Source organism: Pelmatolapia mariae, linkage group LG12 (genome assembly GCF_036321145.2).
Source record: "Pelmatolapia mariae isolate MD_Pm_ZW linkage group LG12, Pm_UMD_F_2, whole genome shotgun sequence".
Taxonomy (NCBI): domain Eukaryota; kingdom Metazoa; phylum Chordata; class Actinopteri; order Cichliformes; family Cichlidae; genus Pelmatolapia; species Pelmatolapia mariae.
In genome coordinates this window covers 14911214-14927305 of record NC_086237.1, presented here as the reverse complement: position 1 = coordinate 14927305, position 16092 = coordinate 14911214, and the positions used below count along the sequence as shown (strand labels likewise).

Sequence of the window (16092 nt, the reverse complement as noted above, 5' to 3'; positions counted from 1 at the left end):
GTGCTGACTGGGGCCTTTTCTGTATCATTCCCCAAATCTGTGCCTTGATACACTCCAGTCTCAGATGTCTGTAGACAACTGCTTGGACTTCATGGCTTGGTTTGCCCTCTGACATGCGCTGTCAACTATGGGACCATAGAAAGACAGGTGTGTGCCTTTCCAAATCATGTCTAATTAACTGAATTTACCACAATCAAGTTTTTCAAACATCTGAGAGATGATCAGAAACAGGATGCACATGATCTCAATTTTGAAGATAAAAAGAGATTATTATTTAACCCTTTATTGACCGGCCCTTCAAATTTACCTGTAAAATGGGCCCGCCGGTGGGCCCATGGTCAATAAAGGGTTAACTATTATTTAATATATTTTATAGAATTATCAATACTTTTTTATGTTTTTTTCATTGTATTCATTGACAGAATTTCTGACTGACAAAGCTACATGAAGCACTGACTTTGACTTTGCTAATCATTATATCAGATCTGATATTGATGGCTCTCTCCTAATTTGAACAGATATTTGTTAATTTACCTTTATTCTGTTTTTATTTGTTAATGTGATGAACTGGGTAGTGATCATTTTAATTATTGATTAGAGAGTGTGACTCTGTTAGTGCAGAGAAAACGAGAAAGAGAGTTGAATGTCAAAACATGTGATAAGTGGAAGGAAAAAAACTGTTGCTGTTGTACTACCGCCTACACAGTAATTGAGGGGCAATACTGCCCCCTGCTGCCCTGCAGCTGTACTGTCCAACAGCTTTCGTTCATTTTTATTTTTTCACGCAGTCCAGGCGCTTTGACATAACAAAACATCAAACCTAGCGCCTGAATAAACTATCATAAGCATCAAGAAGTAATGACACGTCACACTTGACATAACAACTACTTACTTCGACTCTATCACTAGATGGCGTGTACGCCTCACCCCTTAACAAGTGACAGTTTCTGTTGCTATGGTGATGACGCTCTCCCCGTAAACGGTGGCACGTCCCTAAGAGCTGCTACTTCCACATTTAATGACGTTTAAAGGTTAGTAGACTCTATTCTACTGCTTAGTTTGAGCTCACGCAAATTCAAGCTGTGATTCTAACCTTTAACTTTTATGTAATTGGTCAAAAGTCACCGGTCTGGAACATTTTAGGGTTGTATCGCTTAACGTTCAGGTTTCCCATGATGCACCGCTTTATTTTGTCTAGTAGCTCGGGGAGATGATAGGAAACTGACAGAGCCACCCCTCTCTTTAACCCAGCGGAGGCGAACCCCTGACAGCAGCATCCCTGACATGCCCCACAAGGCGGACTGCGCTTAGCCGGTGTGGCTAGTCTGTTTATCCACATTTCCCGATATTTTAGAAGATATTCGACGGCCGCGTATTTTTAGCTGTAAGGTAAGCTCTCCGCCATATAACGTCAAGGTACTATTGTAGCCTTGTTAGCAGTTAAGCTAGGCTAGCATCAATGAAAGCCTCATAGCTTACGTAGTTACCCCGTTTTATTCGAAGGAGGCTATCGGCACATTAAAATATATGTTTCGTTTATCTGAAGCTAATTTATGTGTGCTTCAGTTTTATTTGGGATTAATCTAAACAGACTCAATAAAACTACATTTTAACTTTTAAATTGTTTTGTCTATTCCACGTCAGAAAAAGCCTTAATGTCGTTAATAAGGGAATGGCACCTGCTAATGTGTGCGCATTGCTGCAGGACTTTCATCGAAAGTACGGATAAGCCCTGTTGGATGTATTCAGTGTATCCCGAATTTACCTGACCACCTCCACAAAGCTAAATAAAACCCCATCTTCATGCTAGGATTGGTCGGTTGCTTTGTGCGTGTAGCAGGCTGTTTTTGGGTGATTGTAAAGTGTGGTTTGGTGTGACCCAGCAGAGAAAGAAAATGTATTATTTGCTGGACACTGGTCAGCTCCTCCCTGGACCACAGTCGCACATAGCATTGGTTGCAAGGACAGCCTTTGTAATGACCCCTTGAAACGCAGCAATGGCATCCAACAGCACGCGGAGTCAAAAAGACCACAGAAAGTGGGGTGTTTTGAAGCCTTTCACTTCCACCGCTCGCCAGGCCTGATTTACGACTTTCTCTTATTCTTCGGTAAAGATAAAGAAGGTCAAGTCGAGAATTGAGTCTCTGGATGAAGATTAACGTTAAAACAATGATCCTCTGGCAGCTACCGCTAGGACCAGCGGAGGCTTCATTTCGGGGTGCTGTCCGCAATGCAGGTGCTGAAATTGAAAAAGTGTCGTGGAGCGCAGTCTAATAACACGTAGCGTTATCTGTCCTGTTGCAGTTGCAGGCGTTGTTTGTAGTTAGACCGCTTAAGCTTTAGCTGCCTCTGTTTTCCTTTTAATGCTTTTGTTGATGACATAAACATGACTCTCTGTGAGGACGTGATTATTGTGGAGAGTAACCCAGACTGCATCTTTCCATAAAATACAAGCAACAGATTTAGAGAAGATGCTGGAAGGGAAGCTTCTGTTTACAGTGTGGAATCCAAGGTTGAAGGATGCACGTTTGCGTGCAGTTTCAGCGTCATTACAGGGCGTGACAGCGAAGGAGTTGTGGCTGAGGATAGTAGCTATTTGCTAATGTTTCGTTCTGCTGCTGCAGTTCATTGATTATTTATATTCTCTGTGTGGGGAAATACTGGTTGCTACATTAGGAAAAGAGAGTCAAGTAAACACGCTCAAATGGCAAGGATTTACATCTTAGAGGAACTGTCTTTCTTTAATTCACTGAGCATCCATACACTTTTTGAATCACCTCCATGCTATGGCATGAGCCATATTACTAAAGTTGGCTGAGGTCACGTCTTTGCAAGCGGAAAGCTATCAAAGCTATTCTAGGAAGGAGATGGGATGAGAGATATGCTTGCAGCGCAGGGTTTACCGGAAGGACCGCACATTACTCATCAATAATAGATTATCTCCTCAGCCTTTGTGACACACCCCCAGCTGTATGTGCCAGGCTGTGTTTTGGTTATCACATGTTTTCATGGCAAAAACACACAGGCACGTGAGAGCTAAAACTAGGGAGCATGTTAGGTCAGGTGCATGGGATGTATTATTCATATAAGTTAGATGATGTAAGAGTGAGAAGCTCAGAGATGTTTTATTGAAACACACTTATGATTGCAGTCAGAGGCTGCCTCTGTATACAGGAGGGGATTTTAGCAGAGATCAGTGTTCTCTGAAGCCTCAGCACAGTTTAACAGAGGGTGGAGATATTGAGACTCGCCTCTGGAGACAAGGATGCTCAGTGAAGAGAGTGTGGAAGAAGGTGGGGCAAGCCACACCCAGTGTCACTCACTGTGACATCTGTTAATGTGTTCAGCTTTGATTTAGTGTTATGACTGATGGTGTTATGGACACTTAATGAGAGGATTATGTAATAGAGACATATGTTATGCTGTTTCACTGTTGGGGTCTGTTAGATATTTTGAATTTGAAAGACTCTCTCACAGAGGAAAAATATTTCCACTGCTTCGCCTTATCAAATTACAAGATAATATGTAAATTGGATTAGTACATATTAGATTAGTGTTACCTTTCAGATGCCTTTTTTAAGGCCAGCAGGGCCCACTCTGGATTATAAATCAATAGCCTAATTTCAGTGATTGGTTGTTAAGTACAGCAAGCCATTACTGTTGCCTGGCCTTTCTCTGCTATGGTCTTATTCTAGCATTGACGCAGGCAATAATGATATCCGACACAGCTACTGTGCATAACAAACAACAAACAGAGTTGTCGTTTTTGCCTTTGGATGATCAGTTTAAATGTGAAATGCCCTTCTTTGTAAATGGGGTTAATGGTATCATCCCGTATGTAGATTGACTGGTTTGCTTAGAAAGCAAAGTTAGACCGTATCCTAAATCTCACGTTTACAGCCAAATGGGTGAGAACTGATGTGATTACTTTTTTTATGGTCCTCTTCTCTGTCTCTCTTTTTTTTTTTTACTCTCTCTGTCTCTGCCTCATCTCCTTTCTGTCATGTCCGCCTGGAGGTTGCGAGGCCAGTTGTGTGTCCGAACAAAATCCACCATGGCGTCAGCAAATGTAACACTGGAAAATCAGTTGCAGAGTGCACAGAAAAACCTGCTCTTCCTCCAGCAGGACCACGCCAACACGCTGAAGGGGCTGCACGCAGAGATCCGCAGATTACAGCAGCAGTGCACAGGTGAGAAGGGCCACAAGTAGGACTTCACGCTGCTGTGGAAGACCAACACATTTAATTTCAACTGTGGTAGGGAGTGCTCATGAATTTAAAACAGAGGCTTTTGCTGAACCTAAGCTTATGCCTGGAACTAAAGGTCAGCAAGATGATGCGTTTCCAGTGCTAAATATGTCTGAAAAAATATGGCGACTTACTGGCAGTAATAGATACACGCAGCAGACATAAATATGGTCGCCCAGGAAAAGGAGAAAACAGCATGATCTACCCCTGACTTCCTGTATCCAGGGCTAACCTGTTTACTAAAGCTGACGATGAACTCTCACTAATCTTATTAAATGAACACTGCCATATGGAAAGCACAGACATGTTTTCCCCAAACTTGCTTTGCTGTTAATTAGTATGTGAGGAGCATGCTGTTAGATAGCTGCCCTGTTCCAGCCTCATGTAGCGCAGGCATTGTAAATAACCCTCTTCTTTTTCTTTCATAGACCTGACGTATGAGCTCACTATCAGAAGCTCCGATCCCTCAGGTAAGCATCATTTGTAGTACACCAGCACCAGTTATACCACTGATGCATTCAGCGTTGTTGTCATGAGTTAGAGATGCCATTAATTTGTTGTGGAAAGGTGATTACTGCTAATGCTTTACATGCTGTTTTGCCCAATGTGAGCCCTTTGGTCTAGCCCTTTTCTTTTTAGACCAGTCAGTCTTATTGGTTCAATCTTCTGACATGACACTGGTATTCTGACAAGAGAAGCTAAAAAAAACTGTTTCAAATTATACTCACTTCCCCCAGGTAAAAAGCTTTTTTATTTTTTTATTCTTTGTCTTTTGGGTTTTATAATGATATATTACATTTTCTGTAACTACTTCAAACTGTGCAGCACAAAACCCCCACAGCAGTAAAGGCTGTAAATCAGTGTTTTTTCCTTTGAAATAGAGGTCTGTGTCAGTGGACAGGCCTGGGAGCACAGCACTCTCCCTGTTCCCACCCAAGAAGTATTGCAGTGTGGGCCTCCCTGTTGTTTATTGCAGCTCCCATTGCTCATTGCCACCTGCCCCTCCCCCATAAAACCAGGGCCATGACATGGAGTGACATCACTGGTCTGAATCACATGCTGCTCCACAGCACAGCCTCAAAGGCACCTGATAGGCGGAATACAATTTAATTTATTTACAAACTATCGATGGCCACACTGATGTGTGCAAGTGAGTATGTCACCAGGAGCACATTACGTTGTTGGTGTCCTTAAAGGCCCAGCCTCAATCAGTATTGTCAAGGCCTCCAGTCAGAGGCACTATCATGTTAGTGGGGGACATCTCAGAGATTGGAGTGCAGGAAATGAGATTATGTGTCACAGCACTAATGCACACATTGCTAAATGCTCACTTTAGCAGGGCCCAGCTGTTCTAGCTGTAGCAAAAATGTACCAGCCCCCCCTTCAGAAAGTGAAAAAAATGATGTAATCATTGCTGTAACCACCCCTGTATTTGATTAGACTGAATGAAGGAATTGCAAAGGATTGAGGATTTCTACTGACTAAAAATACACAAATGTGCTTCATTCTATATTTTTTGCACATATACAAACATACAGTGGCTTGCAAAAGTATTCGGCCCCCTTGAACTTTTCCACATTTTGTCACATTACAGCCACAAACATGAATCAATTTTATTGGAATTCCACATGAAAGACCAATACAAGGTGGTGTACACGTGAGAAGTGGAACGAAAATCATACATGATTCCAAACATTTTTTACAAATAAATAACTGAAAAGTGGGGTGTGCGTAATTATTCAGCCCCCTGAGTCAATACTTTGTAGAACCACCTTTTTCTGCAATTACAGCTGCCAGTCTTTTAGGGTATGTCTCTACCAGCTTTGCACATCTAGAGACTGAAATCCTTTTGCCCATTCTTCTTTGCAAAACAGCTCCAGCTCAGTCAGATTAGATGGACAGCGTTTGTGAACAGCAGTTTTCAGATCTTGCCACAGATTCTCGATTGGATTTAGATCTGGACTTTGACTGGGCCATTCTAACACATGGATATGTTTTGTTTTAAACCATTCCATTGTTGCCCTGGCTTTATGTTTAGGGTCGTTGTCCTGCTGGAAGGTGAACCTCCGCCCCAGTCCCAAGTCTTTGGCAGACTCCAAGAGGTTTTCTTCCAAGATTGCCCTGTATTTGGCTCCATCCATCTTCCCATCAACTCTGACCAGCTTCACTGTCCCTGCTGAAGAGAAGCACCCCCAGAGCATGATGCTGCCACCACCATATTTGACAGTGGGGATGGTGTGTTCAGAGTGATGTGCAGTGTTAGTTTTCCGCCACACATAGCGTTTTGCATTTTGGCCAAAAAGTTCCATTTTGGTCTCATCTGACCAGAGCACCTTCTTCCACATCTTTCTGTCCCCCCCACATGGCTTGTGGCAAACTGCAAACGGGACTTCTTATGGTTTTCTTTTAACAATGGCTTTCTTCTTGCCACTCTTCCATAAAGGCCAACTTTGTGCAGTGCACGACTAATAGTTGTCCTATGGACAGATTCCCCCACCTGAGCTGTAGATCTCTGCAGCTCGTCCAGAGTCACCATGGGCCTCTTGGCTGCATTTCTGATCAGCGCTCTCCTTGTTCGGCCTGTCAGTTTAGGTGGACGGCCTTGTCTTGGTAGGTTTACAGTTGTGCCATACTCCTTCCATTTCTGAATGATCGCTTGAACAGTGCTCCGTGGGATGTTCAAGGCTTGGAAAATCTTTTTGTAGCCTAAGCCTGCTTTAAATTTCTCAATAACTTTATCCCTGACCTGTCTGGTGTCTAAATCCAATCAAGAATCTGTGGCAAGATCTGAAAACTGCTGTTCACAAACACTGTCCATCTAATCTGACTGAGCTGGAGCTGTTTTGCAAAGAAGAATGGGCAAGGATTTCAGTCTGTAGATGTGCAAAGCTGGTAGAGACATACCCTAAAAGACTGGCAGCTGTAATTGCAGCAAAAGGTGGTTCTACAAAGTATTGACTCAGGGGGCTGAATAATTACGCACACCCCACTTTTCAGTTATTTATTTGTAAAAAATGTTTGGAATCATGTATGATTTTCGTTCCACTTCTCACGTGTACACCACTTTGTACTGGTCTTTCACATGGAATTCCAATAAAATTGATTCATGTTTGTGGCTGTAATGTGACAAAATGTGGAAAAGTTCAAGGGGGCCGAATACTTTTGCAAGCCACTGTAGCTATACATTGATTGTGCCTGGGTGGGGCAAGGCTGGGTGGGGGCAGCAGTGATGGAGATCACATGAGAGTACTCTAGCTGTCTACCAGAGATGTAATGTGAGACAGGAGCTCTCTGCCCACTGCAGATGAGTCTCTGTAGGATCATACCATCTCTATCAGCCTATAGTCAGCGTCTGCACTTAATGCACTAATGATTAGTCTGGTGGTCTTTGTGCTTATATATATATATGTATATATATATATATATATATGGTCTTGAGTCATTTTTAATATTTTGCTTCCAAGGAGCCGGACTTTCTTGTAGTTTTTTAAAGTGGTGGTTTTTTGTTATTTTTTGTTTGTTTGTTTTGTCATGAATCATTCAAGCATAAAAATGGTAGCTAAGTCAAGGGATGAACCAGCAAAGAAGCTATTTTAAATTGTATCTTTAGGCACTTTGTTACTAGCAGTCACAACAACACAACATTTCTTCCAGTTTCTTTAGTTGTGTAAATGAAAAATGCCAAAGACTACACAGTTTAAGAGAGTTAAGATTTACATGAGTATTTTTGCACCAACAAAGTCTCAGCATGGTGTGCAGTGTCCTTAAAACCGAATAAGCAGAGGGCAGATAGAAGAAATGTTAGGTTTTAAAAATGACCTACACCAGATAAACAGTATCTGAAAGTCGTGTCCAACAGAAAGAACTGTCGTGAGACCTGAGAGATGCATCTGACCCTTCATTTGATCCATCTTCTGTTCACTGAAGCCTCATCAGAAATGATGTCAGTGGAAGTGTGTCTGTCAAGAAGCTGTTATTAAGCAAGGGAAATGAGGACAAAAGGCTGAAGAATTGGACTGATAGTCGGTGGCAACAGGTCTTTACAGAGTGATGATTCCAAACTTGAAATTTCTTTAAAATTAATTTTATTTATTTATTTATTTTTGTTCAAATGATTGTCGGTATGTACGGAGGTATTCAGGATAGAGGGACAACAGAAATTTGCTACAGCCGTAAAACACAGTGGGGGCTCTGTCATGGTTTGGGGCTGCATTTCAGCAAGTGGAGTTCGGGATCTCATCAAAATTGATGCAATTATGAAAGCAGAAAAGTAGAATACCATTGCAGCACAATCTGGAGTAACAATGTACTAGCAACAGCTTTATTTTCTTTATTTTTCAGATCCCAAACAGATTGCTAATGCAGTCAAAGCATAGTTGGATAGAAAAACACAGAATGGATTGGCCTCATCAGAGCTCAGACCTCAACATTATTAAGACTGCTTAAAGAAAATTTCAAGAAAGCTTGTCTAAGAGAGTTCAGGCTGTGTTGAAGAATAAAGGTGGTCATATCAAATATTAACTTTCAAACATGTTAGAATTGTCAAACTATTTTTCCTTTTATTCTGTATTTACATGTATGTTTGCATCTTTCAATAATTGCTGCACTATTTCCTATTTTCCTGTCAACATATAAAGGAATGTTGGGTGGCTTGAGACTTTTGCACAGTACTCCATGTAAGAGCTGTTGGGTTTTTTCTGTGTGTGCAGACAGCAGCGAGGCCCGATGCAGGGAGCTGCAAAGGAGGTGTGAGGAGCTGGAGGCCCAGTTGAAGAAGAAAGAGGAGGAGAACACAGAGCTTCTCAGGGACCTGGAGCAAAAGAACGCCATGATTTCTGTCCTGGAAAACACCATCAAAGAAAGAGAAAAGAAGTACCTCGAGGAGCTTAAGATGAAGAGCCATAAACTGGCTGTTTTGTCTGGGGAGTTAGAGCAGAGAGCCAGTACCATTGCTTACCTTACCTCACAACTACACGCCACTAAGAAAAAGCTGTTAGCCAGCAGTTCCTCTGAGGCCAGCCCTAATGCCAGTCCTGTCACGTCGTACAAGCCCACGCCTCCACCGGCCAAGGACAGGCAGCCTGAAACCCCACGTCGCCGCATGAAGAAGAGCCTCTCCCAGCCTCTACATCCAGAGTTGACAGAGGTGTATCGCCTTGGAGCGGACGGTAGACGGATGGTGCTGCGGGAGACAGTGGATGCCATGCCTGACCCAACACCCTTCTTGCAGGCAGGCAGAGAGTCTCCTGAACCACAGGTAGTTCGTGAGCGGCCTGCTGTCATCCCTCCTATCGCCTCTGAGCGCTCGCATGCTCCTCCACTGGGCGCTACGGCAAGTCCGCGACACAGCCCCGCACGGGACCGTCAGTACAGGGCTCACGTGGGCGTGGCACACCGCATTCCACATGGCACTCCTCCCCTGGCTCCGCCACAGGCGGATGTGGAGACTCTGGCAGTGGACCAGGTCAACGAGGAGAAGGTTGTGCGGAAGCGCTCGGGAGCCGACAGGACAGTTTAACACTGCACTGCAAACCTGCACCTTAAATGCACATCTACTGTATACACACCACACTGCAAGAACAAGAAGCAGCCTGAACCACTTTGTAGCCTGCTTTTTACGCAACACTGCAATATTAAAAAAGAAATTATGAAAGTATATTATGATTTGGTGATGGTATTCCATTAGGACTTTTGTTTTTTTCATATACAGTAGAAATGGACTACTATAAAGCATGCCAAATGTTTATTTACTGTACACCCCAGTGAGTCCTTGTACTATCACACATTGACTTTTTGCTTAGGCTTTCACTTCATTCTGTCTTACATGGTGCACACAACAAATTCTTAGCCAAATATCTGCATCAGTGCCTGCTGAACCAGTTTCACCATACACGAGCTGCGTAATGTAGTCATGGCTAATAGTTATCTTTACATAGCTCTGTCTGCTTCATCTTCTCTGGACATATCAACAAACTGTATAACAAGCTGTGTGCAGCTGCTTAGGATAGAGCTGAAATAATTAAACTATTATTCCCTGAATGTCTTTCATCTGCTTGTGATATCAGTATAATAACAGCCCTGTAGGTATGAGCTGCGTAATATGCAATTAGACGATTGCCGGTTGCGAAGGTGAAAACTGGACTCTCATCTTTTCCTTTGCTGACTGGGAGAAACAGCAATAGGCGTGAGAGAGAGAGAGAAAGCGAGTGCGTGTTTCTTAGAGACAGTGTAAGCCACTGTGACAACTAAATTTTAGTTTCAACATTTATCCATTGATGTTATTTGTCATGCAAGGGCATTTTTTTCAAAAACACTGCTGTAATAGGATTTTTGTGATATTATTAATTGTACTTTATAAAAGCTGTACATTTGTAATGAATTCCTTTTTTTTTTTTTATTATTGATTGTAGGACTCAATAGAAAGTACAACAACACCTCAGATATTCACTGTAGTTACACCACCAATGTGACGGTAATTAAAATCACTAAATAATCTGCTTTTCACTGTAAGGTCACTTGTCCTTGAACTATACAAAACAGTACAATAAACAATAAATGATTTTTTTTTTCAAAGGGTTACTGGGTTTCTGTTAGTGGCTGATGGGCCACACTGAAAGTGTTCTCCATGATCCAAACTGTGGCTGTTTTGCACACCTGTCTACACCAGCAGCCATGCAGTCACATGACTATAACTCACAATACCATCGTTATGCCAGATCCACTTACAGAGTCTGTTGTTCTTAGATTTAAACAAAAATAAAAACTGAATCACATCAGGAAAAAATATGCCTTTTTATACTTACCTGTGTATGTACTTCTACCAGACAACCACTAGGTGTCCCAATTTTTAAAAGAAAATGTCACTGAAGGGATATTGGTCACTGTATGAAAACAAAGACTGCAATACATGTAAACAGTACCTTAAAAACATAAGTCATAGATTTTTGCTGTAACATGATAATAGAATCAGAATTTGGCACAAAGACATGAAAGCATGAATATATCCATTGAGCCTGTGGTGGTGTGAAAATGTGCAGGATATTTCTTGACACACTTGGGCCCGTTAGCACCAGCTGAGCATCCTTTAAGTGCCACAGCCTATCCTGAGTCTTGTTGCTGACCAGTAACACAGTGTACCTATAGTCTCATGGCTGCCTCCAGCAGGTTCACTGTACTCAAAGGAGGTCCTGATAAAGTGGCTGATGAGTGGGTACTGTGTGACAGACGTTTTGGAAAAGCTAGTAATTTCCTAAATATTTACAGTACAACTATATTTAGGGTCACATTTGATGCAAGAAGTAAATTTCCTAGTGGGCCTTCCTGTGCCTGTGTGGGCTTCCCTACCCAGTCCAGAGTGCTTTTGTGGTCAATTCTAATAGAAAAATGCTTGATAAATGTCTGCCCAATTCAAATTACACTGGCCCACAAGTCTGTTTATTCCAGAGGTGGCTCCAAACAACTACTAAGTAAATGTCTCCTTTGCACAGCCTGAGCACAGGAACCGACGCACAAGCACCACAGATGAGTGATTAAAATAAATTTTATTTTTGATATGGCATATTTGGTTAAACTCACTTAAGGTAGGCTTTTCTCAGTCTTTACAGGTACTCTGTATTGAGACTAAATGCAGTTTTTATAAATCATTTGGCATAACATTCTCTTTACTTTTAGGTTCATATTTACAATCCAAAAGGCCACTTAATGCACTTTACAGGACTGCTATTGATGGACATTTACACACAATAATAAACACACAATAAACAACAAATACAGTTTGTTTTCTTACTCTTCTCAAAAATAGCATAAAATTATGTCCTGGTGGTGACATACCAAAGAGCCTGTTTCAAGGGGTTAAAACGTTCACTCCTGACTTGAGAGCATTTGAAAGCGCTCAAGTTAAAAAGTGCACAGAGGGGAAAATAATTTTTTTTTAAGTCCTTTTTGGCATGCCCCCACAATAAGGAAATTTTTTTTTTCAACGACAAATGACAGAAAGTGCTTTGTTATCAACGTGGTATTGGCTTCACAATCCCTCAAATCACTACTGAGTATTATTTTAACTTGTACGAACTCGCTTTAATTTTTAAGAGCTTCACTTTGTCTTGATATGCGATGAAGACCTTCAGGCTTGCCACGTCTTGCCTGCTCTGTCACTGTGCAGGATCTAATATCTTGGCTGGCGATGTCAATTTCTTCTGTTGAAAGCCTGGACAGAGAAATGACTGTGTGTTATTTCAAAAGACTTACAACAGAGCTGGACAGAGATCAAAACTCAAAGTGCAAACCTGAATCTGTAAGAGTCAACTGATTTAATTCTTCCTCCAGCTGCTCGGTGCTAATATTCAAGGGGCGTTGAGGTACGTCAGGCAGAGAACTAAGGATGGACTCAGCAGAGGGCTGCAGATTGGTTGCTGGGACTGTGGGTAAGCCTGAGACGGAAACTGGCTTTGAATCATTCAACAAAGATTTCAGTTCTTCCTCCAGCTCATCCATGTCTTCATCTACAGAACAAAAACACAAAAAGACATGATTAACTTAGAGCTCTATTAAAATCGGATATAAAGCATCTTGTAGATACAGCTCAAACAGAATGACTTACCTGCAGCAGTCACACCGCTGGATATAGTCTGGTTCACCTCATCCTGAGTGTCACATAACTGTGTTTACAGAGAGGATACATGAAGATCGTTAAATGCTGGAGATAACTAAAGTGGATTGCCTTCTCCTTATGTTTTTGTCATTCATATATTGTTAGAGTGATGCATTCTCATATTAATTATGACTAAAGTTTCAAGTTATGAGGCCAGTCCACATGTAAATTTTAAGAAAAAGTATAAAATAACCACTTAAGACTTTAGTCCAACAATAATTGAAGTAACTTAACCATGCTGTCATATAATAACACTGAAAAGTATTTTCTACCTGGGTTGTTGTATTTTGGGTCGAGTTTTCTAACCAGCTGCTTACAGCCCTGTTTTTGCACCATGTGATCACATCAGTAATTTCTATCCACCATTTGCTTTTCCTGTCATATGGAGTGCAGTCAGCGCGTGCTCGGGCAGCGCTTGGTGGAGTAATTTGTTTACATTTGAATTGCACATCCCCAGTTGCTATCATCTCCTCCGCCATGGCCTGTTTGTACTTAGTGATGTTTTTTGTGTAGTGAAAACACATTTACTTGTTGTTTTCATATTTAGCAGGAATTGTGCTTTGTTGGAGTTTTTTGAAGCAGTTCCCTTTTTAGGTGCTTTGTTATGCTGCTTTAGAGATGGTGGTGACTCTCAAAGTGGAGCCAATGAGAACTGATAATGTTATCAGAGTCGCTAAATTCTTATTAATTCCCATCCCTAAATATATCTGATATCAGCACTAATACCACTACTTTTAACCTATAAAAGGCAGCTTATGTAGGGGAGAGCTGTGTGTCATCATCAGTTTGCAAATTCTGAACACATCATAATGAGTCCCACTTAAAAATAATAAAACATGCAAGTTGAACATAAAAAGAAGTCGTGTACCTCCTGGATTTGATCCACAAGGCTCTCAGCGCGCTCCACAGTCACATCTTTGAGAGACAGCCTCAGGGCAGCCACTCCAGCCTGATATGCTTGCATAACCTAAAGACATGACAACAGCAAGCTTGGTTATAAACAGCTGTACAATAAGGCTGTGGCAGCTCCTGTTAGTGTTGCCCTTACCATCTTATCACTCTGTGACTGGGCTATTCGATCCAGGATTTCCCTGATGGACTCCAGCTTGGCAAATAAGTTGTCTGCTCTCTTTTCTACCCTCTTGCGGCCTCTCAAACACCTCAGTGCCTTTTTGGATTGACAGCAAACATAAATAGGTGCTGTGACTGCCATCGCATATTTGGTGCAAGTGCTTAAATGACTTTTTTTTGTTTTTTTAAACAGTCAACATTAGTAATAACCTGTGATTTCTTCCCTTCCCGTAGCAGAATCCTTGCATCCTCTTTGCACCTGCAATTAGATCACGTAAAGAAATTTTAGCAACAATCTGTCTTTCTGAGTCACTGTTCCTAACAAATAAAATACAATTTAAAGAAATCTGATGACACGAAGTAGCACACAAACCGAATCAATCGTTTATTATAAAATGTGAGTTACTTGTCAGCCTCGAGGCCCAATTTCTCAACCCGCTCTCCAAGCAGTTTCTCACTGCGCTGCAGCTGATAGATGCCTATGTCCACGTCACTAACCGCAGACACGCGGTCCTGTCCAGGTAGACAAAACTTAACAATCTGTAAGAGAAAACACACAAGGACAGAGAGATTCCTTACATAAAGATGTCGCTGAAAATGTCAAATGTGCAGATTCTTAATGGTGGGCAGACTTACCTTCTCGCCTTCGTGCAACGAGACCGTGACTTGCTTGTCCCTCTGCAGCTGCAGAAGCGCCATGCATAGGGTGCTCTCATCAGCACAGATGTTAGAGGAGAGGGTGCACAGATCTTGAAATGACACAATGGAGCAGCTTGAAAATTCACTGCTGCGGTAGACCCTGAGTAATTCTGCTGCTTTCTCCTGGGGAACAAAAAGAGAATTTTGTATTTTAATGGCTGCCAAATACTGGAGAAACGGAAAGAGAAATCCCTCATCCTAGCTGCAATTCAAAACATGCAAGATGCATTTAATTTGGCTCACTAATATGCAGCATCAGGGCTTGACATCTACTGCAATATGAAACTTAAAGTGCATTATGGGAGATCAAGATAGGAAATGCGCACAGTAATAACTTAGAGAAGTTATTGACAGTATAACTAAAAATGTAAAGATCTCAGTGGCTTGAATGTATGGATGTCAGCTGCTATGAATATGTGAACTTAAATGAGTGCAACAAACCTTTACTAGTTCAATGATGACAAAAGACTCCTCCAAATGCACCCGGCTGCTACCCAAAAGAGCCGAGAAGGTCCACTTTAGAGGCTTCACTAGCAGCAGACCCACACCCCAGGACAACCAGCCACAGTCCACATTAGCAGCAAACTCCGACTCCCTCTGGATCTTCCCGCATCTGGCCGCCGAAAAAGAAAAATACAGACAATCTAAGTAGACTGACCCAGACTGGCAGGCTTAGTGAGGGGGGACAGAGATTCACTTACGTGGCCATGGACTGGATGACAGTAGCCAAGCCAAGCGGTGACTTTTCTTTTCTCTTGAAGATTTTGTTCAGTTCCTGCAGATTGACACACACGGTGCGGCGGTCCTTGCAGCTCTTCACGATCAGAGCCGTCCAAAAGTCCATTTTACTGTCCCAGTCCGTAGTGTTGACGTCTCGGTTCTCCTTGAAGTCGGAGAACATAAAATTCATCCGCTCATCGTCGTCCCACTCGAGGGGGAGCGTAATTTCAGCGGAGTTCGACATTTGTAACACACAAAGCTAAAGTTTCAGTAAACCTGTTTATCGGCTAGCTTGCTGTTGTTGCCAAGCGGACAGCTGAGGCAGCTAGCTTAAAACCGAAGCAGCGTTTGGTTAGCTAGCAACATCCACCAGGATCCCTTTATTAAAAAAAGAGCCAGAATATCACCGCTTAACGTTCAATAACATGTAAATCCAGATGTCGCCTGCTGGGTTAATCCTACCACTCACATGCCACCTGCCACAGCAAACTGAGCTGCTTAACCATTTAAAAAATATCTCGCTAACGCGAACTATCGTTTCACATTCCAACAACAACAAAGTGTGGTAACATGAGTTCACAATTCTCAGCCGTACGGAGAGGCGGCAACAGTCGTTCCACTGCGTAAAAACGTCAAGTCGACCCACGCAGACACCCCGAACAACAAAGCAAGCGCCCCTTCAACTTGCTCGTGAATGCTACGGTT

The 16092-nt window shown here is 42.2% G+C and overlaps 2 protein-coding genes across 5 annotated transcripts; one reads left to right on the top strand and one right to left on the bottom strand.

Moving 5' to 3' along the window:
• Positions 1–1013: 1013 nt before the first annotated feature.
• On the top strand, positions 1014–10742 carry ccdc92 (coiled-coil domain containing 92). Of its 4 annotated transcripts, none has more exons than XM_063490169.1 (4): positions 1014–1031; positions 4018–4190; positions 4676–4717; positions 8957–10742. In XM_063490169.1, the coding sequence occupies exons 2-4, from the start codon at positions 4055–4057 to the stop codon at positions 9763–9765; spliced, it is 987 nt and encodes a 328-aa protein (XP_063346239.1). In that variant the 5' UTR covers positions 1014–1031; positions 4018–4054; the 3' UTR covers positions 9766–10742. The 4 variants fall into 4 exon arrangements, with proteins under 4 accessions (XP_063346239.1, XP_063346237.1, XP_063346238.1 ...); XM_063490167.1 differs by lacking the exon at positions 1014–1031 and adding an exon at positions 1131–1389; XM_063490168.1 differs by lacking the exon at positions 1014–1031 and adding an exon at positions 1406–2236.
• Positions 10743–11771: 1029 nt separating this feature from the next.
• chmp7 (charged multivesicular body protein 7) lies at positions 11772–15964 on the bottom strand. Its single transcript, XM_063489608.1, has 10 exons — positions 15369–15964; positions 15109–15280; positions 14605–14790; positions 14375–14508; positions 14179–14227; positions 13946–14065; positions 13766–13864; positions 12847–12904; positions 12533–12748; positions 11772–12453 (listed from the first exon to the last, which is right to left on the bottom strand). The coding sequence occupies exons 1-10, from the start codon at positions 15629–15631 to the stop codon at positions 12398–12400; spliced, it is 1353 nt and encodes a 450-aa protein (XP_063345678.1). The 5' UTR covers positions 15632–15964; the 3' UTR covers positions 11772–12397.
• Between the last annotated feature and the right edge of the window lie 128 nt (positions 15965–16092).

Excerpts from the sequence above, each read along its gene's own strand:
- ccdc92 (XM_063490166.1), top strand. The coding sequence starts at position 4,004 with ATGTCCGCCTGGAGGTTGCGAGGCCAGTTGTGTGTCCGAACAAAATCC. Across the intron at positions 4,191-4,675 it reads ATTACAGCAGCAGTGCACAG|ACCTGACGTATGAGCTCACT; the intron begins GTGAGAAGGGCC and ends TTTCTTTCATAG. Across the intron at positions 4,718-8,956 it reads CAGAAGCTCCGATCCCTCAG|ACAGCAGCGAGGCCCGATGC; the intron begins GTAAGCATCATT and ends CTGTGTGTGCAG.
- chmp7 (XM_063489608.1), bottom strand. The coding sequence starts at position 15,631 with ATGTCGAACTCCGCTGAAATTACGCTCCCCCTCGAGTGGGACGACGAT. Across the intron at positions 15,281-15,368 it reads GTCATCCAGTCCATGGCCAC|ATGCGGGAAGATCCAGAGGG; the intron begins GTAAGTGAATCT and ends TTCGGCGGCCAG. Across the intron at positions 14,066-14,178 it reads GGGAAGGGAAGAAATCACAG|GCACTGAGGTGTTTGAGAGG; the intron begins GTTATTACTAAT and ends CAATCCAAAAAG.